Genomic DNA, 22614 nt, shown 5'->3' with positions numbered 1-22614 from the left:
CAACACATGGAATCCCCTTGGTAGGCCAATGGCTGCCCTGGACATACACCCCACTCACCCAAAATATTGAGGCAGTGTACAACAGCATACACAACTATAATATAAACATAATTCTGTTATTGCTGTTGTTTATCTTGAGGACCATTTGGTGAAAAGGCAGGATGCAAATTTGAAAAAATGAAATATTTGAATATAATTTAACAATATATCGTGTTTCTCCGAAAATAAGACACCGTCTTATATTTATTTTTCCTCAAAAAACCACACTATGGCTTATTTTCAGGGGATATCTTATTTTTTTCCTCCTCCTGCCGCGACCGGTATTGCTGCTGCGCCTATCACTATGTCTTATTTTCAGGGTATGGCTTATATTCCTTGAATGCTTAAAAATACTGCTATGGCTTATTTTATGGCTACGTCTTATTTTTTGGAGAAACAGGGTAATAAGGCAACTCAATGCAAAGACACTTATCACACACAGAGAGCTTGTGACATAATCTGTATACTTGTGTGTGTTCAATTGTGAAACAAGCTACCAATCTGCAATACTTTTTTAGTAAGCGTGCCAACAGCAAAACACACCTGTAATTTAAAATTAGTAATTAGAGTTCATTAAAAACACAACAATAGCCTACATCAGGCTCTGAGTTAAAGAAACAATGAAATCCCAGATTCCCCTCCTTGCTGGTTATAATGTACTAATGTGCTATGGTAAAAACAATGATCCACACAGACATTAGCTCCAATGTGAACAATTGAAAAACATATGGTGTCTCTGGTGGCTGCATAAATGGCTTGATGATTTCTCAATTAACTAAAAAACACAGTATCAGAGACATACCAGTATATTTATTTGTTTAGGTTTCTTCCCCCCAGATCCCATTATTCTTGGTACCAGGTCAAGTTGCAAAACACATAAATAAATACAACACATAATATAATAATACAAGAGAGCAGCTGATAAATCTAATCCTCAAATCAATTAAAATTGATAAAACTAACCCTTGCTGTGGGCAACTCCCTAGCATCTCAACATTTAAAAGCTTGACAAATAAATAAGTATTGGACTGAAGCTGAATAGATCACCAGCTGAACGTTCAAAGAGAGGATGTTCCACATTCAGAATGCCACCAGTGAGAAAGCTGGTTCTTATGATGCCATCAGAGGAGGATTGAGGAGAGACCGAATGGTTTGGCCGCACTGGGTGCAAAGCCTTGGGGATGTCACCACTATGATTTAGAATGGCATGTGAGAGGCGGAGGGTGCTACTGAAATTTGAGACCCCAAGATCTGCCACTGATGTCACACAATGTACCAGTTCAGGACATAAAACAGCTATGCGGCCACAGTAATGATTTTTTAAGCCAAGGTTCATTGTATGCAATGCAACAGTCACAAATATAGCTTCCATATGTATGCACTGGTTCACATGAACCAGGTTCATTTAGAAACTCCCAAAAGAGCTTCCTTTGCTCCTGCAGCCCCTTTGGCTGTCTTTCTCATATATTAGTTATACTAAAACAGTTCAAGACCTGCTGGGACAAAAACGAAAAATGAAGCTTGTCATCTGAAAAATGCAACCAGAAAGAGTTAAATATGCTTGATGCTTTGAGGTAGCTCCTCGTTTAATTGCCATTAACGGTTGCTGCTTTAGTACAAGTCATTTCAATTGTCTCTTTTTTCACCTGCTTTCAAATTAAGTGAGATTTATTGGTTGATGATGTGAAAATTCTTTTAGTTTAATTGTCATAAGGGATGAATTTGTTTTGAATATGTTATGAGTGTGTACAGATCCATTTTCAACCCTAATGCATTTTTAATAACTTTCTCCATCTGCAAATGATTTGCATTTTAAATTTCTCTCTGCAACAAACTAAAACAAAAATATGAATAGATTTTAGAAAATTTGTCATAATAAATGTTTATTTTTATTTTTCCTGCAAGTATCTTTTTTTTTAGTCAACATATCAAATGTTTTATCAACCTTGAAAGTGCCCATAAAATGACTGGTACATTGGCAAGATAATCCTGTAAACAAAAAGCTTGTGCTAAATTTAAGTTAAGGCAGGGTAAAGTACACCATATCCAAATTCTGGAACAGGGCTATTGTTGGCTGGAGCCAGCCTAAACTAAGTCGGGCAGAAGGAAAACAAGCCTTTAAATAGAGTTTGAGTTTCACCACCCTTTTAGCTGGCTTACCGTAATTTACACTGGGTTCCCCAACATATAGAAAATCAGCTAAAATTAAAAGACTTTGAAGAGATAAGAGAACTGGTAACAGACTGGTTACAGTATCATCAATTAAATGATATTTTTAAGACAGATAAAAAGAAAGGTTTTAGTTATGAGTTATCAAGATTTCAAAAAGATGTTTTAGAAAACAATACAAAATCATTGTCGAAAATGTATAGTTTGCTCCTAGAATGGCATATCAAAGACGAACAGGTCAAATCGGTGATGATTACATTGGGCAAAAGACTTGGGGCATAATATACAAATGGCAGAATGGGAGAGGCTGCGGAAAACAGATTTGGAATTCACAGCATGTTGTTCACTAACAAGAAAATTATATGACAATGATGTACCGGTGGTATTTGACTCCTGTTAAGTTAGCAAAGATGTATAGAACAAGTACGAATACTTACTAGAAATCTAAAGAAAAAGATGTGGTGGATGTGTAAAGTAATTAAAAATTTATGGGAGATGATATAAAATGAAATGTAAAAAATATTTAAAATAACTTTTGTTTTTTTAAAAAAAACCCAGAAGCTTTCTTATTAGGAATTATAGGTACCGAGATACCAAAGGATAAGGAAAGACTGTTTATGTATGCAACAGCAGCCACCTGCCCAGAGATGGAAGGAAGCCTGACCAGAGAAAAATGGCAAACCACCTTGATGGTGTGCCGGAATGTCAAAATTAACTGGGAAGCTCAGAAATAAAGAAGACAAGATCGGGAAAAGGTTATAATTTATCTACGAGACCACTGCAGGTTAAAACCCTAGCAGGATTTTAACCACACTTGTAAAGTAATGCAAAGTATGGATAATTTAGATCAGGCATGTCAAACATGCGGCCCTCCAGATGTTTTGGCCTACAACTCCCATGATCCCTAGCTAGCAGGACCAGTGGTTGGGGAAGATGGGAATTGTAGTCCAAAACATCTGGAGGGCCGCATGTTTGACATGCCTGATTTAGATGGATACAAATTTGGATAAGTATTCCTATGCAGTTGTAAATATTATCATTAGGACCCATGGAAGGGATGGGGGGGGGGAGTAATGAGATTCAGAGTAATCTCGATATTTGGATTTTGAACTGTTTTTGTTGCATGTTTATATATATATACACACACAAACAAACAACCTTACGCTGGTTTCCCAGATCATGTCACCATGCTGACCAGGTTTAGAATCCATTCTAAGTCACCCTGTCACATCATGCTCCCACCATGCCCCCTTTTCAGGACTTATTATCACCTTAAAATCTGCTAGGCTTAACTAAACCAACCAGAGTGAGGACAGGGAATATTTGCTGGTGATGTTTCTCTGGCAAAGTAGAGATTAGTTTGGGAATCTCCTAGTTTAGCCGAAGATCCAATGGATCCTAATCACATTCATCTGGGCAGATCTCGCTACAGGACTGCTCCCTTACTTGCTTTCAGTGCAATGGAAACCTGCCTCAGGATTATCGGTTAATTTAGGCATGGCCAAAGAATCATGTAACCCCCGTGATTTATTTATTTTTACCATATAGAGATCCCTATATCTGCTCTTGAAATACCCAGGAGAGGTTTGCTATATAGGTGTGAGCTGTGTATCTTACTATTAGAGAAATTACAAACCCAAAACTCATTTCAGCATATAGAACTAGTCATAGGCCATTATTTTTATCTCGGAGCTTTTATATGCCCATTGAGTTTCCACACTAGATATTAGTTCTGGATAGTAAGACCTGTAAATTCAGTTAATTCCAGTAATCATTTGTCAAAAGCAATCTCTCTCTGTGTACACAACTCAAAAACACTATGTTGTTTGATCTGACATATTCTTATAATTGTATTGATTTATGACTTTGTTTCTGCCTTGAGCACCCAGGAAAACATCTTTACAACACCAGTAAAACATAATTGTTTGATGGTGCTGCCCAGGCATAGTGTTACAATCTTAAAATGTTTATTTGCCAGTATAGAAAAGACAAAGCACAGATCTTGTTCAACACATATATAAATATGATTAGGATAAAGGAATTGAGGAGATGCTCATCAAATTTGCAGATCACACCAAACTGGGAGGAATGAGGATTCAAGGTGACCTTAACAGATTGGAGAACTGGGCCAAAACTAACAAAATGAATTTCAATAGGGACAAACATAAGAACCAGCTGCACAAATGTAAGATGGAGCACACCTGGCATAGACTAATCTTGTTTTACTCTACCAGGCTTAGACTGGCTCACCGAGCCGTAACCCCACGTCACTACAGAACGGAGCTTGGATCTGGTTTAACATTATGCTGGCTTAACCTACACCAGCTTGCTTTACATCAGTTTCTTGTGAGTAAGCTATCAGTGGCTACTGACAACAATGACTAAGTTCCTCAGCCAGAGGCTTCGGCATACCAGTTGTTGAAAACTGCAGGAGGGGAGAGTGGCCTGATTCAGGAAACTTTTCTTTTGTTCTTACGTAATGCCATTCATAAAGAAAGCCAGAAAAGCAGCCTGCTCTACAATGTTTCATAGTCCTGATATTTACAGCAAAATTCCTTAGCAATGGTGCTGCCTGCCAAGTGCCAAAGCCTATAAAGTTGTTCCTATGTTTTGTTTTATAACTTTCTTTTGAAATGTCAAATTGGCTTAGTTTTCTTTTCAACTTAAAGTTAAGAGTCTGTGGCCCCTGCTGGCATGGGGTCCAAATCTTGTGTACCACCTGTCATTTTGCAGGCACAGCTTTACCTGTCTTTTGCTCAGGCCCACTGACAGTGGTGGACAGAGCCAGAGGGAAAGTGAGAGAGGCAAGAATGCATTTTTTTTACTTTTTTACACAAGGCTTTTTCTAGTTGGAATTTGACGGGTGCCATTGCCATTATAAGAGAACAAGGGAGGCTTTCATAGTCAGTCCCAGCACCTCTTTTTCTAGAAAAATAGCAGTTTGTACAGTAGACTAGTTTACACACTCACGAATGCACACATGTGCACATACCCCTCCATCTTCTATCCAGCCAACCAAGCAGCATTAGCACAGTTCAATGCCACATTCCAGCCAAGCAAAAATACCCAAGAAGTATGAAACAGGGCTAGTGGGAGATATATCTTGCCTGGGTGAGGGGCCAGATAGAGAGACCTGGAAGGCCACATTCCCTTCCCTATGCACTTGAATGTTCCCTGTATTTTATTTTATTTTAATTGCTATATATAGAAAATATGCATGTCAGTGAAATGGTTTCTAACCTTTCCCACAAGATGAACTTACCTTAACTTATATGCACAGTGACCTTAATTAGATGGAGATATTCAAACTTTCAATATCCTGCCTATAATTTGAAGTGCGTCAGTCCACAGAAAGCTGTTTGCATATCTTGGCTCTTGCAGCAAGTTACTTTGCTACAGCTCTGAACAAAGAAGTCCTGGAAGAGCCCCAGTCATCTTTTGTAGCAGTAAACAGCTATCAAGAGACACATCCTCAAGATTGCTGCACAAAAGGTTGAATCAATTATAGCTGCTTTGTTGAAGTATGAGTGAAAGGATAGGTTCCATTGAAATAACATATAATCATGTATTGAGTTGCAGATGTAAGATAATCACTGTCCAAAGCCTAAACTGTAGCAAAGTGACTGTTACACATTTAAGTCTTCAAAATCCTTGCAATCCCAGGCATCCTTATGTCAGTCCGTCAATCTTTTATTGTTGTTATTATTATTATTATTATTATTATTATTATTATTATTATTATTATTATTATTAAAGATACGGCATCAGGCATTTAGACACTGACACCTTCTGTTCAGGCTTCATTTGATTTTTAGGTAGTTACTAAACAAAAAGAATCTCATTCTTCACAATGATAACAAAAACGAACAGTAAAAAAAACAAAGAACTGGAATCTGGTTCTTAATTTGGAAAGATGGCTCTAGTCTTAGCCTATAATGACAGCATCACGAAATGTCGCTGTCAGCTTCAACAGCTTCAAAAGCAGAGAATGAAAATATTCTCTGTAATAGTTTTCTTCCCAGTAGCTTACACTACACATTTATGCAGATAATTATGACCTACCTTGTGAAAATTTCTGAAATATGCTGCCTTTTCATCTGGAAATTTTTCTAGCCTTCTAGGTCCTTTACTTGAGGCTTTCTTGAAAACCAACCAACACCTTCTGAAAATCTGCAAGGAAAATTAATGAATTATATTAACCTTTGGTTACACAGAACAGTATAATTCTTAGAAACTAACATATCTGCAACCAATGGAATACGAGTTGCCAACACAAGAAAGCTTCATACGATGGACTAGCATACAAATGTCAAATAAATGCACAAAACCCTTTGTCTTCTTGGTCCTTCCCCACCAAATTGCTTTCTTGTCCCTCCCCCATTGCTTTGAGCTAAGAACAACTTGGTAGATCCTAATTAGAGATCTGCTGAGTCAGTTTGACCGTGTTCCAATATGTTCCTGCCTAGACTTACACCTTAGATGCCAATGACATGCCAGCCATGATCCATGGGAGATGTGCGATTATGTAGGATTTCTCTTGTGAGGGCAAAAGCTCCATGGAGACAGCCCTATATGTGCACATCTGTATATTTTGTAGACCGCCTTCAGATTAAGGTTATCACATATTAACACATAAGGCTCAGGGCTAGCTGGGCACATTCAAGAAAGCTCATTTGCTCACTGTTTGATATTTACACAAATTACACCAAGCACAATAGTGACAGTAGCTTCTTTCTTCAGATATGCTACAAATCAGAAAAGACACACACAAATAAAATGAATCCAGTTTGGTTTTCAGAGTTAGTTCTTTAGAAGCTGATGATCAAATTCCATTAAATCAAGTAAAGTTGGTTTGATTAACAGTTTTAAGCATTATGGAAATTGCAATTATTATGGATTCATTTGTTTCACTTATCCCTTAAAAATAAACACAATACCGAGAGAAAGAAATACTAGAGCACCAAAGAACTTCCTGACTTCACAACTGAGTATGAACAAAATGCATATTCATGCATATTTCTGAAGACAGATGTTTGACTATAATCTGGGCTCTAACTAGTATGCAATCAATAAACTGTCAGAATTACTATTAAAGGAATGCTAAAATTTTAACAATTACTGGATTTGAATCACAGCTCATATCCATCTGCAGATGTGTCAATAACTCACCAGTGTAGTTACTAATAAATCAAACATTTTACACTATTTTCATTGCATTATTGCCAACTTGTCTTTAATAAGCAGGTTAACTGAATGGCCAGTCCTATGCAAGTTTACTCAAAAGAAGGTCCCAATGAATGAAATGTTGTTTACTCTCAAGTTTTCTTTGGATTACAGCCAAAAACCACACTCATATAGAAGTAAACCCAAATGAATTAAACAGAACTTATTCCCAGATAAGTATGCAGAAGATTGTCATCTAATTTTACTTACACTGTGTATGATAAAAGTGAATACTACCAATTCCTCCCTTAGAGTTTTTAAAATGAAAAATAGGAACTGTGTCAGTTAGGGCAGAAAGACATTCTCCAATGTCTTGAGGAAATGGCAAAATATTGTAAAGTAACTTTTTTTTCATAAAAATGATGAAACTGAAAGTATTAACATTGAAGCAGTACTGTAGGAAATCCATAGTTGACTAATACATGAATAGTGGCATCAATCATATTCATATGCAGGTCTTGTCCATTAAAAATACTTTTATTTCAATGCTTTGGAATGAATTGCTAAAATAAAATTGACCAGGTTGCTACTTGATATCCCCACCCCTACCCCGCTTTGCAGTTGGTTTAACAAGCCATCTTCAGAGCACTCAAACACAATGAAGTGCTTAAAAACCAGCCTGGTCCCTAACAGAATCTAAATTATTTCTGAGGTTTCAACAGATTAGGCAGCTGTCCCGATTAAACAGGAAATGTGCTAGCAGACTGCACTGAACTCTTCCGGTAAAGGTAACTTCACCTACAAGTTTATCTCCCAGAAATAATGTTACAACATGGCAGATTTCCAGGGAAGTGAAGAGAAAGTGAATACCCCGAGGTACCACTCCTTATGTTCTTTGATATCTAGTGGGCTCACTCAATGAATACCTAATTTACAGCGGTTTCACTTTCTGGTCCTTGAGTAACAACAGTCTCCTCTTATGTTCCCAGTCTCCAAGGGATTAGAATTCTGTTTCCTTTCCTCTTTGTTAATCTACCTCACTACTGTCAACTCTGATCTTTTTATTCAACTTCTGTTCTCTTTTAACCTACTTCTTCTGTTTATTTGGAAGAGTTGGAGAAATGTGATAATCTAATAGAGAGCTTTATCAAGAGCAACTCTCTTATTACAAGCATAATGAGCATATGCCTGCATTTAAACAAACGGTATCACACCCCCAGAAGCATTCAAGTGTAGAAAGCTGTGTTCAGATAACCACAAAAGACCACATAAGCTGCTTCTCTAGTCCCCTACTCTCTTTCTGTCTAAGCTTGGAGGGTGTAAGATCTGTAGGTTTCTTTATGCATAAGATAAAAAGCCTTCTGTGTCATGATAATATTTTACTTAATTGGCAGCAGAAAACTATGAACAGCAGCATGCCTACTTATTCTTTTAACTATATGCTGCAGGTGACGCCGTTTACCTTCCGCCGGAGCGGTCCCTATTTATCTACTTGCACTTTGATGTGCTTTCGAACTGCTAGGTGGGCAGGAGCTGGGACTGAGCAACAGGGGCTCACCCCATTGCAGGGATTCGAACCGCCAACCTTCTGATCAGCAAGCCCTAGACTCTGTGGTTTAACCCACAGCGCCACCTGGGTCCCTAATATGATAACTACTGGAGCTTATTTATTAACCCAAAAGTTTTTGCATGTAGGAATAAGATTAAGATAACTACTGGAGCTTATTCCTACATGCGAAAACTTTTGGGTCAATAAATTCTGCTCTCTAATACCAGATAAACTGAGTGTTTGAGGTTACACATTGGTAACAGATGATATCTGCCCACACACAGGTGCATCATCATCATCATCATCATCATCATCATTTCACATGTTTTTTATCCTGGGACTGACCCTTGCTCAAAGTAAACCTGATACTGCAGTCTTGTGTATATTATATATTTTAATGGAATTTAAGGTATCCGATATCTTATATCCCCTCTATGAAAGTCCTCACCAGAATCTTCATATATATCATATAATTATAAATTCTCCATACCTTATAAACTTCAAAGAGAACTGACCCTTCGTAGCTTAAAGGAGGGGGACGGAATTGTAGGTAAACTGAGCACAATCCACAGAGCCTTGCCAAGTTCTCTTTCTTGTTGGCTCTGATGGACCTGTCAGATAATATGGCAACAGCCATATTGTGAGCTCTCAAGGCTGAGTTGCCAGCTAGTTTGTCTTCCTAGTACTACAGAGCCACAGAACAAGATGAGTCACTGTCAGGTGGCAACAATATTCCAAGCTTCCAGAGCTGCCAAGCAAGAGGGCATGGCAGTCTACCAAGCTGTGGCCGATCCTTTAAACCAGTGATGAAGAACCTATGGGCCCTCCAGATGTTGCTGGCACTTCCCATCAGCTCCAGCCAGCATGACGACAGTCCAACAACATCTGGTTTAAGCGATACAGAGAGCTACTGTCTCACCGCTTAAAGGACCACAGAAAATGAAACTGGTCTCAAATCTGTCCTTAACTGTAAGTTCTCCAAGTCAAACACCAGAGAATGAGACCCACAGCAGGCAGGCTATCTGAATTGCATTGTTTTCAACTAATGTAACATATTGGCACATGTACTCAGACACACTATGCACTGAGAACAAGTGTTGTGTAGTGGTCAGAGTGTTGAATTAGAGTAGGGGAGAAGCAAATCCCCTACTTTCCATCTCTCAACCTAATGTGGCTCATAGGTTTGTTGTGAGGATAAAATAATGGGAACCATGTATGCTGCCTTGAGCTGTTGGAGTAAAGGAAGGAAAGAAATGAAAGATGTCAACTGTTTTCAAGAAAATTTATGCTCAGATGCTTTTTCAAGTGTCCATTCCACTGAAAGCAATGCAGTGTGAATAGATAAGCACTCCTATGCAAATTGCAAAAAGATCTACATTTTTAGAATATATACTGAATTTATGTTCTCCAAGTGTGTTTATGCAAAATTTCCTGCTGTAATAAAAGTTCATTCTCACTGATTTCAGCTGAGAAGTAAGTTCTAAATGTTTGTTAAAAAGAAAAGAACACTTCTCAAAGCTTTGAACAGGCAATTTTTGTAAACTTTAATAAATAATAAATAGGGCCAGCAAGATAGGCACCACTAATACATAGTAAATGAATGCATATTTTACATAAGACATCTTGTTGTCACACAGAAACCTGCTTAATTATTCAGGAACAGTTAACTATTCTTTTATCCCTGGCCTAGTTTTAACTGCCATTGGTTGTAACCAAATACAGATCAGATACTGTAGGAGATTGCTGATAATGTTTAGCAACTGTAGAAGAATTCAGTTTCAGCCTTTCAATAGGCTTTAAATACACCCCATTTAGCTATGTTTCCTGCAAGATGTTTTACATGTGGATTGTAATGATTGTCCTCACAAAAAATGTACATTTTGTAATAGCACACATTAAACACCACTTGATGGATATTTAACTAGAAAGAACAAGCCAGTTCCCACAACCAATTGCTTCAGTGTGGAGTGACCCTTTCTAGCCCTTCCTCTAGTCCTGGCCTTTATTTCCCATCATTCTCTTCCCTCCCGTCTACCTAATGGTCAGCCAACATTTTGTAGCTCCAAAGCATGCCAAGTTCACTTGAACTGGGTTTTGGGGGAGTGGGAGCAAGGGTGTACCCACCACGGGGCAAGTTAGGGCAGCTGCCCTACTCTAGAAGCCAGCTGCCCCCCCCCAAGCTAAAAAGAAAGAAGAAATCTCAATGCAAAAAACGGGGCACGCGGCCCCAGCCAGAAAGAAACAGACCAGCCCCCCCTTTCCCCTTTCCATAACCCATCGCACTTTCTCCTCTCCCCCTCCCACTATCGAGCTGCAAAAGCGGTGGGGTGTAAACGTAAGAGACGGAGGGATCCTCGCTTGTTCTCCCCACCCCACCCCGACCACCCCCACCAAGAAGTCACTTCTTTGTAGTTTTCTCCCCTGCAGCAGGAGAAACAGACACTCCCCCAATTCGAAATACAGTCACTGCAGGCTCCTTCAACCCTTCCAAGATCCTCCCTCCCCCCACTTTCTCCCCGGATCGAAGCACTCACACTCACTTTTCTGGCTGGGTGCCTTGATGTCTATGCAGAGCAGCTGCAGGGGCAGCTCAGCCAGGGACAGTGGCTGCAGAGCCAGCCCAGGAGGCACAGTGGGGAGCCGGGTGGGAAGCAGAGGAGGAGGAGGCTGAGCCGTCTGTGCTCGGGGCAGAAACAGCGCACCCGGGGGATGGGGCGAGCTGCCCAGAGGGGCGACTAGTGCCGTGGGCAGGGGGGCAGGAGGGGGCAATTGCCCCCTAGAAGCAAAAGGCTAAGGGGCGCAGCGTGGCAGCCCCAGGCTCCGGCTCCCAGCGCAAAGCTCCAGAGGTGCGAGGGGAGCGTAAGCGGAGGAGCGCTAAGCGGGAGCGGGGAGTGTAAGTGGAGGAGGCAGCCACAGGCTCGCGTTCCCCGCGCACCTCTGGAGCTTCGCGCCGGGAACGGGAGCTTGGGGCCGCCTCCTCGGAAGACCTGGGAGGCGCGGAGGAGGCAGCCCCAGGCTTGCGTTCCCCGCGCGCCTCTGGAGCTTCGCGCCGGGAACAAGAGCCTGGGGCTGCCTCCTCAGAAGAGCTGGGAGGACGCAGGCCACGTAGCCCCGCCCACATTCCCACTGTGGCCCTTCCCCTCCCGCCCCTTGCCCCCCCTAATTTTGATCCTGGGTACGCCCCTGAGTGGGAGAGCTTTTAGGAAGTTAATTAATTTATTTCTGCAAAGCCTTGAGTTGCCCCAGTGGGGGATTCTCCCCAACTTGCTTTGAAACATTCATTCATTTTCCAGGAATTTTCTAAGTCACCAAAGTTAGTGGCTATAACCACAACTTGCAGTAGTGAATTCTATACAGGGGTGGCCAACTCCCAAGAGATTGTGATCTACTCACAGAGTTAAATACTGGCAGTGATCTATTGTTGAGCTTTTTTTAGGTAGGAGAGCCCTGTTTTTAGGGGCTCAGGTCTACGTTGTTGAGCTTTTTTTAAGGAGGAGGAAATCCCTGTTTTGGGGGGGTGCAGGACAAAAATGTTGGGCCTTTGGGGGGGAGCCAAACTTGTTGAGCTTCTTTGGGGGGAGCCGGTGATCTACCAGTGATCTACCACAGACGTTCAGTGATCTACCAGTACATCCATCATGCTCTACCTGTTGGACGTGCCTGCTATAGTACAGGCATCCCCCCACTTATGCATAACTGACTTGTGCATGACCACGTATACACACGGTGCCAGAAAATAATTACATAATTTAATTCCTACCAGGAAATGGAGGGAGAAAGCTGGAGAGTCCTTGTGGCTCACAAGGATACCCTCTGAAGAGGACAACAATGAGGGTGGATAAGAGACTGGAGGCGCAGTAGGGCTTTGTCTTAGACTGTTCAGCCTCCTTGCCTAACAGCTGATGTCTGTGGTAATCCGTGGCAGTCACTTTCCCATACACCCTCCAGTCTCCTTCCAGCCCCAGAGCTTCAGTTCCAGTTGTAGATATTTTTTGGTACAGCATTTTTGACCTGGATTGTAGAGAGAGTGGCAGAGAGGGCATTTAAAGGGTGTTTAGAGGGTGTTCCCCACTTACACAATGTTCACTCATGCGTGCGGGGGGTCCAGAAGGTAACCCCCGTGTAAGCGGGGAGTCGCCTGTATAATGATTCACTGTGTGAAGAACTAGTGTTGTCAATCCTGAACCTTAAAATTATTTTATGCATAAACCTTTCACAATTGCATTTCCTTCTTGTTTGACAGCAGCTGTAAGAAAATAAATATGGTTGTATTAAATTACAGTGTTCACAATTCCATACAATTCCAATGTTCTTAGTTCCAGTTCTTTTGTGCTTTGAATATTTCCCCCATCTATAATATCACATTTTTTCCTCCTTCAATACCATTTTTCATTCTAGTGAAATGGCACTTATTTTGTTATAAAGGCTTAATACATTTGCATGATATTGGACACCTGTTATCTGACAAGATAAATGTTGTTTACCACAATGAAAGTGTGTCATACTATGAGAACACCTAATTATTGGGAAACTGCTTCCTCCTTTTGATGCTTCAGAATTGAAAATTCTGACCTTCACATGCAAAGTAAAACACAATATTTATGCTGAAAGATGGGTAGCTATCTACTTAAATCTCAAGTACTGTATGTTGGGAGCAAAGGGATTTGTCAAAATAAATATTACATTATCCAAACCATGCATCAGAATATCTTAAGAGATGCTGAATGGAATAATAATCACAGCCACCTGTTCTAAGCCACTGAAGGACAAAAATTCAATCACTTTTACAGCTCTAATTTATAGAGTTACAAGCTTAAAATGAGCCCTGGGGCCAATAAACTTATTTTTATGTTAACAATAGCTGGTACAAGAGTGCTTTGCACATGTAACCTTATTTCCGCGAGTCCTGTCATACTGAACCCTTTTATTCAGTGACAGTATTCTTACCATCATATCATCTTCTGGTCTTTAGAATGACAAGGTAGGTGGAAATAGAGGCTGTTTACTATGGGATTTAGTAAATCCCATCACCTACAACAACATTTTAAAGCCTGAAAATTTTTATTGAAAATGAAAACTGAATATGAAAGCTAGCTATGGTACAAAGCAAGTTTATTGTCTCCCAATCCCCACTTTAATACCTCCCAATACTTTTATCATGATAAGGCACAATTGACTTGTTTCCACAGTGTGTCAAATAAGTTCCCAAACCCTGTATATAAGAAAGTCCTTCCTTCTGCCTTGAATGCACTTGGTAATTCAATCTTCCTAAGCCTCAGCCTCACATCTGCAGTATGAGTTTGACATTTGTTACAGAATTTTTGCATAGATAACAAAATCATAATCAACATTTATAAGGCTCCTCCAGACAACATCTTTGTTGAGCATTCATCCTGATTTGCTTGAAGAAAACTTATGCAGAGGTTGTCCAGCACCTAGAAAGCATGGTCTGTTAAGTTTTCCACTTGCCCCATGCTTTCTTGCCACAAGTCTGAATAGTTTTTCATTTGCCCCACTGCCTTCCCCAGGGAAACCAGCTCTTTGCCACTGAATCAGGGCAGACATCAGTCAAAATGTCAAAACTCGATTGACATTTGCTGTGATTCAGCAGTAAAGAGCAGGTTTCTCCTGGGGAAAGTGGTGGGACAAGCACACGTGTGGGCTTTATTAATAATCCATGCTGATTTGTTTGTTCCAGTAGCACCTTAGAGACCAACTAAGTTTGTCATAGGTATGAGCTTTCGTGTGCATGCACGAAGTTATACAGCAATTAGAATTCATCCTGATTTGCTTGAGTGATGTTCATCCCATACTTTTCAGTGCATTTCCACATCCCTTGCCTAACCACAAAAAGTACATTTGTTGACTCAGAGTGCTTCAATCCACTTTATTATTCCATAATAATACATTGGTAAAAGTGAATGGATAAGTAGACAACACTATTTCCTTTCATGCCACAAAAATAACTAACATTGAGGGACATGAATATGGGGGAAAGGAAAGGGGCATCAATGTTGCTTCTTGGTGAAGGTGGCAAGAATGGGAAGAAGCAACACTCCAAAAAGCATCATCATCATCATCATCATCATCATCATCTGGCTGGGTTTCCCCAAGGCAAGATAATGCCTTTTTCAATGTGCTTCATACTAAATCCCAAAAACTATTGCTACTGTGAGGGGTGGAAGTATTTGATCCCCTGCTAAATTTCCCTGTTTGCCCTCTGACGAAGAAACGACCAGTCCATAATTTTAATGGTAGGTTTATTGTAGCTGTGAAAGACAGAATAACAACAGGAAAACCCCCAGAAACCCAGAAGACAAAAGTCAGAGATTGATGTGCATTATAATGAGTGAAATAAGTATTTGCTCCCCTATCAACCAGCCAGATGTCAGGCTACCTGGTATCTTCACTGTATGTAACAAGCTGAGATTAGAAGCACCTGCTGTAAGGGAGAGGTCTTACCTGTAATTCCAGCTCGTTACAGTACCTGTACAAAAGACACCTGTTGACAGAAGCAATCAATTTGGCAGATTCCAAAGTAGCCACCATGACCAAGACCAAAGAGCTGTCCAAGGATGTCAGGGACAAGATTGTAGACCTGCACAAGCCTGGACTGGGCTACAAGACTATTGCCAAATGTAAAGATAATCTTGTTAATAATCGATAATCTCTGAAAGTGCTTGACCGATTGCTTTGAAAATTTGACACAACGTTGCCACACCGTACACGAGTGTTTTTATATATCTAGATTATATAGATGCCTCACCTGTGACAGGTAAGAACATGCTTTTTTAGAAAAAACATCGCCATCTGCTGGATGTCAAAGCAGCACAGCTGAGGATGCCTCAGCTGCTGCCATTGGCTACAGACTATCTGTGACATCACAATAACATGGCATTGCCCAGCATTGGCCAGCCAGGGGAAGAGGCCAGGCCCTTCCCAAGATGCACATGGGGTGTGCGGGTGGAAGAGAAAGAGGGGTCGGGGTGACAGGTGCCATCACGCGGGAGGAAGATGATGTCACGGAGTGGGGGGGGAACCAGAGAGAGAGGTGTTGTGATGTCTGGGGTGAAGAACGGGGGCACTAAGTGGAGGAGGGCTGTGCCTTTGGGGAGGATGAATGGGTCAGGGCAGGGTGGGCAGATTTAACAGAACAAGTATGGGCAAGTATTTTTCTCTTTCTGAGCCACAGCAACGCGTGGCTGGGAACAGCTAGTTATAATAATACTAACTTGGTGGTTTCAAACAGAGGAGAAACAGTTGATTTCTTATTGCAGGCATTTGTATGAAAAAAGTTGTGGTCTGGTTCACCCCAAATACGTATATCATCTTGTGTCTTAATTAGGCTGCGGGGGCAGAATGTATTTCCTCCATTGTAGGTATCTCTTCTGAGATTATCCTCATAAACAACAATAGCCAGTATCTTTACTATAATAATGGGAATTAGAAAGTCAGAATACCTGACCCTGTCGGGGTTGTGTAAAAAATCTGCTATAATCCATTGTATTTAATCATTGATAGGAAGTGAATTTTACTTTAGTGAACTCTCCTTCATGCAGAACTGTAGGAATCCTTATTAGAATTCAGATCCCATTTGATACCAATCGAGCTGAAAAAGAAAAGATAAGGGAAAGAGGATTTGGCCCAGAGGGATCATTACATTCATGAATGTCACTGCTTCAGCACTATCTTTAAAGTCTAATAATATATCAGATAGTTTTTGACGTGTCTTTTGAGTTGCTTTATTTATACGGCAAGAGTCAACTGGCTCACAATAGGCAATAGTGCTTTAAAAGCTTCCAACGGAGATGTGCATTTTACAGTAAAAAGGAGTTAAGAATGAACTCACAGGAAAGGCTAAAAGAATAATAATCCCAGATAAGAAGAACTCAACTCAAACTCTTAGGATAGAGAGTTTGGCTTGTTGTTGTTTTTCTTTATCTTTCAGGGGAGAAGAAAAGTAAACAATTACAACCCGAGAATGAACAAGAATAAAACAATCTTATATTTCTAAACACAGGTTGCAGGGTTAAGCTGTAAACCAAAGTTTAAGGATAGAACTAGCCACTATGGAATATGGGTGCTTATTGATAAAAACAGCTCTGCACAGTCTCTCCTCTCCTCTTCCTAAAATGTCCAGTAAAACAAACAAAACATATGGTAATGAATGCTTACTGCTTTACGTCCCATCATGTTCACTGAAATGATGCTGGATCTTACCCATAGAGATCAGAAAATGCATGCCCACAAATAAATTTTTGACCTCTCCAGCGCAAGAGTGCTTAACAGGAAGCTTAGTATGCTTAATATCTACACTGGAAAAAGAAGCAAATCTGGCATTGCTAAGGAAACAATCTGGGTTTTAAATAACTGATAATGATGTAAAATTAAATTATATCACAGTCTCATTTGTTAGACGGATGCAGGGGAGAGCAAATTTAAGCATCTCTCATTAAAAAACTCTGTTAAGGAAAAAATTATGAGATTTCTCTTTTCAGTCCTTCTTTTTCTATTTCCTGAAAATTAACCAATTATTTATTACTGCATTTATGTCCTACCTTTGCTCTAAGGAGTTCAAGGTACCATTTGTAGCCCCCCCCCCAATATTATCTTCATAACAACCCAGTGATGTGGATTAGGCTAAGAATTGGTGACTGTCCCAAAGTCACCCAGCGAGTTTCCTGGCTGAGTGGGGATTTGAATCCTGGTCCGGGTCCAACACTAAAGCTATTGTCTTGTCTTCTTCTCTTATCCAATGACTGTTACCTTAGAAATCTTTAGGAAGGGCCTTTGTGAAATGTTTTTGAAGTCTGAGTAAATAATGAAGTTGTACTGGCATGCCGTCATGGCTCTTACAAAAATATATATTTGAGCAGCAGTGACAGTATTTTTCCAAAAAATTTTTTTACAGGGATTTGAGCAGAGAAGATCATCAGGTCCTCTAACTTTTTATTATTGTTCCCTGGGCTACTGTTTTGAAAAGCTGCCGGGGCATGATTTGGATTTGTTGATTTCATTAACGACCCCCTACCTTCCTCCCAATAATTTGAGCCCAATTATCTGTACTCAGCTAGCAAGTTCTGTGTGGACATGGTCAGATTAAAAACCTCTCATTTAGCAGCCATATACATTTACAGGTATCACATCTGAAATATTCACGGAGTATATGCTTCTAAGAGAATTGATAATCATGGTTGCTGCTCCCCCCCCTTTCCTCGCCTTCAAAGAAGGAAGAAACGTTCACTTAACCACAGTGAATTAGGAGTGCTCCTTTGAATTTAATAGATAAAAAGTAAAAATCTCATAGTGAGCTATTTTCTGCTACTTCTTAGTACCATGCAAACATGTCAAAGTCCTCTAGAATGTTTGCAGTTTAATATGTCAATGGTCTTTGGGGAGCTTTAATCTTCCTAATGTAAGTTTGGTAGACAATAATTGTCCCTTCAGAGATGTTATGCTGAATCACAGAATTGTGATTCTACATATAAAATAAATACATTTTCTATCTTACTGAAATCCTGCACTGTCAACCCTTTAAAAGTCATTCAGACTGCCTGTGTTTCATTTAAAACAGGCTGAAAATCACACTGCACTGGAACTAGAGTGGAAAGAAACTATTCCTTTACTATGCTACTCTACACTGTAATTTGTGTTAACTGTTTTGTTACAGCTTGCCCAAGGCTGGGTAATAAATAATAAACAATGATTAAATAATAATTGATAATAAATAAATAAATAAATACGTACATACATACATAAATGATGGCTGATAGATAGATAGATAGATAAAGAGGATACTATCACCCCAAATATATTAAGAATCATGATGAAAGATGAAAATATGCATTGTACAAGGTCCTTTAGAAGGGGTGAGGTCAAAGAAATGCAATAGGGAAATAATATTGCTGTGGCTTAAAGCACAGAGCCTAGGGCTTGCCAATCAGAAGATCGGCGGTTCGAATCCTCGCGACGGAGTGAGCTCCCGTTGCTCGGTCCCAGCTCCTGCCAACCTAGCAGTTCAAAAGCACGTCAAAGTTCAAGTAGGTAAATAGGTACTGCTACAGCGGAAAGGTAAACGCCGTTTCCGTGTGCATCCAGTTCTCCCTTTTTGCCCACTGCTTATTTAGGAAAATGTGCAGCTTGTGCTTTTATCCGACATTTGCAATCAAGGAGACAGGTAAGTTTCTATAGAGATTTTTTGTATTAGTGGGACTGGAGGTATTAACTATGTATGTGTGATTAGGCTAGTTATTGTTTCACTTTTATTCTTGTAGATATGCTCTCCTGCTTTAAGTCATTTGCATGCTGTCTTCTCTCGTATATTATGGTATGCCTTAGTTATGCATTCTCAATGTATTTTAAATTTTCCTTATTCTACTTGTTAATTCGGTGCAATTCTGTTACAATTGATTTTGACAGCTCGATGACTAAGCTCTTTAGCGACAAAATGTCTGATTACTGAACCACTGGTATATCACAAGTGAACTCTTTATTTTCTGTGTTTACAATTGTTTAAGATCAAACCTATTTGGGAAAGAAACTACTTTTGCCATTTTTATGGATGTTTATTGTTTGTTTACAGATAGTTGCCTTGGTTATATTATCTTGTGTTGATTGCAGTAGTCATTGTATCACCACCCTGTTCATTGTTTTATTCTTTAGCAAACATTTAGCAGCAATGCTTGCCTTAGCAAAGAAGGGATTAAACGCAGGAATATAACATTTCTAGAGAGACAGCTGTTGAATTCTTAGCACCCGCACAGGGATTATACATCAATTTAAAAGAGAGTGTGAAACATTGTCATAGTTGTCCACAGCATAAACTACATCTGCCTTAGTATGTTACCCACTTTCAACCATTAACATTTTTATTGCAAGGTCACCCAAGGTGCTAATTACCACAATAAGATGAATGCATAGCTGCCAAGTCTCCCGTTTTTCACGGGAAACCCCCATATGTCTGGACATGCGCAGAACCGATTTCGGGTGCTGCTCTGCCCATGTCTGGGCACCGGAAATCGTGCAGCGCCGGCACCAGAAGTGGCTTCTATGCATGTCCAGACATGTCCGCTGCTGATCCCGGATTTTTCTTACTGGGAATTGGAGTGTATGTGAATGTAAGATAACTTTGAAATTTATTTTATGTTGTTTAAACCTTTTTGAACATTCAGAATCAAAACAATGTTAATTGTGCTTGGATAATGGATCCTGTCTATTTAATGATCCTGTTTTATAGTTCCCCCCCTTTCCATTTGATAAATTGAGGGGGTGACCTTTGGGGAGAATTGTAAATTGCAGTGGTTTTATGCAAATTGTGCACAAGTTCCTTCTAGGCCTTCCCATTCTTCAAGCCTGCCATTCTTCAGTTGTACAGGATAGGGAAATGGAAGACGGGGGCACAGGAGAACCACATTGACCAAGGTTCCTTGGTCCATTATCCCCTGGCCATTTCAATGACTTAAAATGAGACCAAAGCAGTGTTGATTTGGACATGCTAGACCCAAAGAGCAACTAGATTCAGCAAAACTAGAGCAGCCTTGATGGATAGATAGATAGATAGATATATTTATTACGGCCATTGGCCCATCACACAACAATTTCCCATACCAACATATACCAACCTCCAAGGTTAAAACAGCCAAAAACTACAGAAAACAAACAAAACAGAAACAAAAAACCAACAACATACAATACAATAAATTTACAACATAAACATCGCCCTCTGCTCATAAATTAATAAAAGACATCAATGTTGATGTCACTTAATTACATCCTAAAACACAAATCATGGTTTAAAAGGGTTATCCGAGCCGCACAGGAGTCCGTTTTTCTTCTTTAGGGATAGAACGCTGATCAGGAATCTGGCAACCGTGAGTGATCTTAAAGGGTCTTCATCATTTAGTAGGTATCTCAGTTTGGCTTCATTTGAATCATCGGCAATTCCCTTTAGATATGGAGCAAGAAACTTGCTCCTGGGCGATGAGTGAAGAGCACAATCAAGGATTATGTGATGCAACGATTCCGGTCAGCCTTGATGGAATTAAATGAGATTACCACAAACTGCTTATAATTACTGCCAAATTAGGGTGCGACTTTGGCAATCGTAAGTAGGAAAAAACCACTGCACTTGAAAAGAGATTGGGAAATGTAGAGTAGCTGAGGAAGTCATAACATACAGTGGTACCTCACAAGACGAAATTAATTCATTTCACAAGTCATTTCGTATCATGAAAATTTCGTCTTGCAAAGCACGGTTTCCCATTGGAATGCATTGAAATTTAATTAATGCATTCCTATGGGGGGGGAAAGCGCAAAAGGCGCCAACTCACCTTTAAAACCAAAGTTTTAAAGGCTCTGGGGAGGGGGAAGCAGGAGGAGGGCCAGGGAGAGGCTCCCTCCCTCCTTCTCCAGCAGCCGGACCCTCACACCCAACCAGACAGACAGCCCGTTCGCGCGCAGGCAGGCAGGCTGTCTGGTTGGCCTCTCCTGTTCGCGCTCTCCCGTTTGTGCGCAGCTCTCCCAGGCACGGTGGCTTAAGGTGAGAGTGAGGGGGGATCCAGCTGCTGCTTGGCTGCCGGCAGCCATTTCAGTGCGGTGCCACCAATCGCCAATCGCCATATCCCTGCGGAAGCTGGGCGGAAGCACAAGGCGGGCGGGCGGGCGACCCGGGGGGAGGCTCGGTCTGACTTTCTCCTCCTTACGACGCCCTGCTTTCTACTCCTCGTGGCGCCCTGTTTCGTCTTGCTAAGTTTTCTATGGCACGGCCAAAGAAAACTTCGTCTAGCGAGTCTGCCAAAAAAAATATTGCAAAACGTTTTCATCTTGTGATTTTTTCGTTGCGCAAGGCGTTCGTCTAGCGAGGTACCACTGTACTTAGCATTGTTTTGAGAAGATGCAGAAGTCAGCAACGTTTATGTGACCTATGAAATGAGCAACCTACAATGATTTTTCAGTTTCACCTAAGAAGTTCTGAACATCTACAGACTGAACCAAGTTATGAAAAGCATTAGGGTTAACCGTCCATCTCTACACACCATTGTTCTAAACCTTACCAAACCCCTCACAAGTACATAAGAACATAAAAAGAGCCTGCTGGATCAGGCCATTGGCCCATTTAGTACAGCAATCTCTTTCCCCAGTGACCAACTAGATGCTTATGGGCAGGGCCGTCTAAAGCCCATCCAGCGCCCCCTCCAGAGCCTCTCCAAGGGCCCGGGAGCGCCAAGCAGAGTGTGGCAGCAGCGGGAGGACACCTCCGAGGACTCCGCGCTGCGCCTCCTTCTTGTTTCCCCAGCACTGGGTTCTGCTCAGTCAAGCTTCGCCACTAGCGCACGCACCGCGGGACCAGCAAGAGCTGCTTGGGCGCTGTGCGTGCGCTGGTGGCGAAGCTCGACTGAGCGGAACCCAGCGCTGGGGAAATGAGAAGGAGGCGCAGCACGGAGTCCTCGGAGAAGGAGCGCAGTCCTGGCCAGATCGCCGGAACCCTGCGCTCACTTGGCGCCCTTCCAGCGCCCTCCAGCGCCCGGCGCCATGGTTCTCCGCGCCACTAGCCTCTATGGCTAGGACGGGCCTGCTTATGGGAAGTACACACAAGCATGTTATTTCAAAGTGAACAATGCAATCTCAAACATCATCTTTCTTTATCGATAATCAGTAACATGATACAGCAGTATCTGCTCTTTCTCCAACACCCC

At 41.0% G+C, this 22614-nt stretch overlaps 1 protein-coding gene across 2 annotated transcripts in view; it reads right to left on the bottom strand.

Annotated features, from left to right (window-relative positions):
- DOK6 (docking protein 6) overlaps window positions 1-22614 on the bottom strand; it is a 167880-nt gene that overhangs the window by 87704 nt on the left and 57562 nt on the right. For both annotated transcript variants that reach the window (XM_035125322.2, XM_035125321.2), the window contains exon 2: window positions 6271-6378. In XM_035125322.2, the coding sequence (XP_034981213.1) occupies window positions 6271-6378 (108 nt within the window). The remainder of the gene's footprint in view (window positions 1-6270; window positions 6379-22614) is intronic.

Source organism: Zootoca vivipara, chromosome 8, assembly GCF_963506605.1.
Source record: "Zootoca vivipara chromosome 8, rZooViv1.1, whole genome shotgun sequence".
NCBI classification, from domain to species: Eukaryota; Metazoa; Chordata; class Lepidosauria; order Squamata; family Lacertidae; genus Zootoca; species Zootoca vivipara.
Note: the sequence above shows the minus strand (reverse complement) of the source record. Positions and strands in the feature narration are given on the sequence as shown.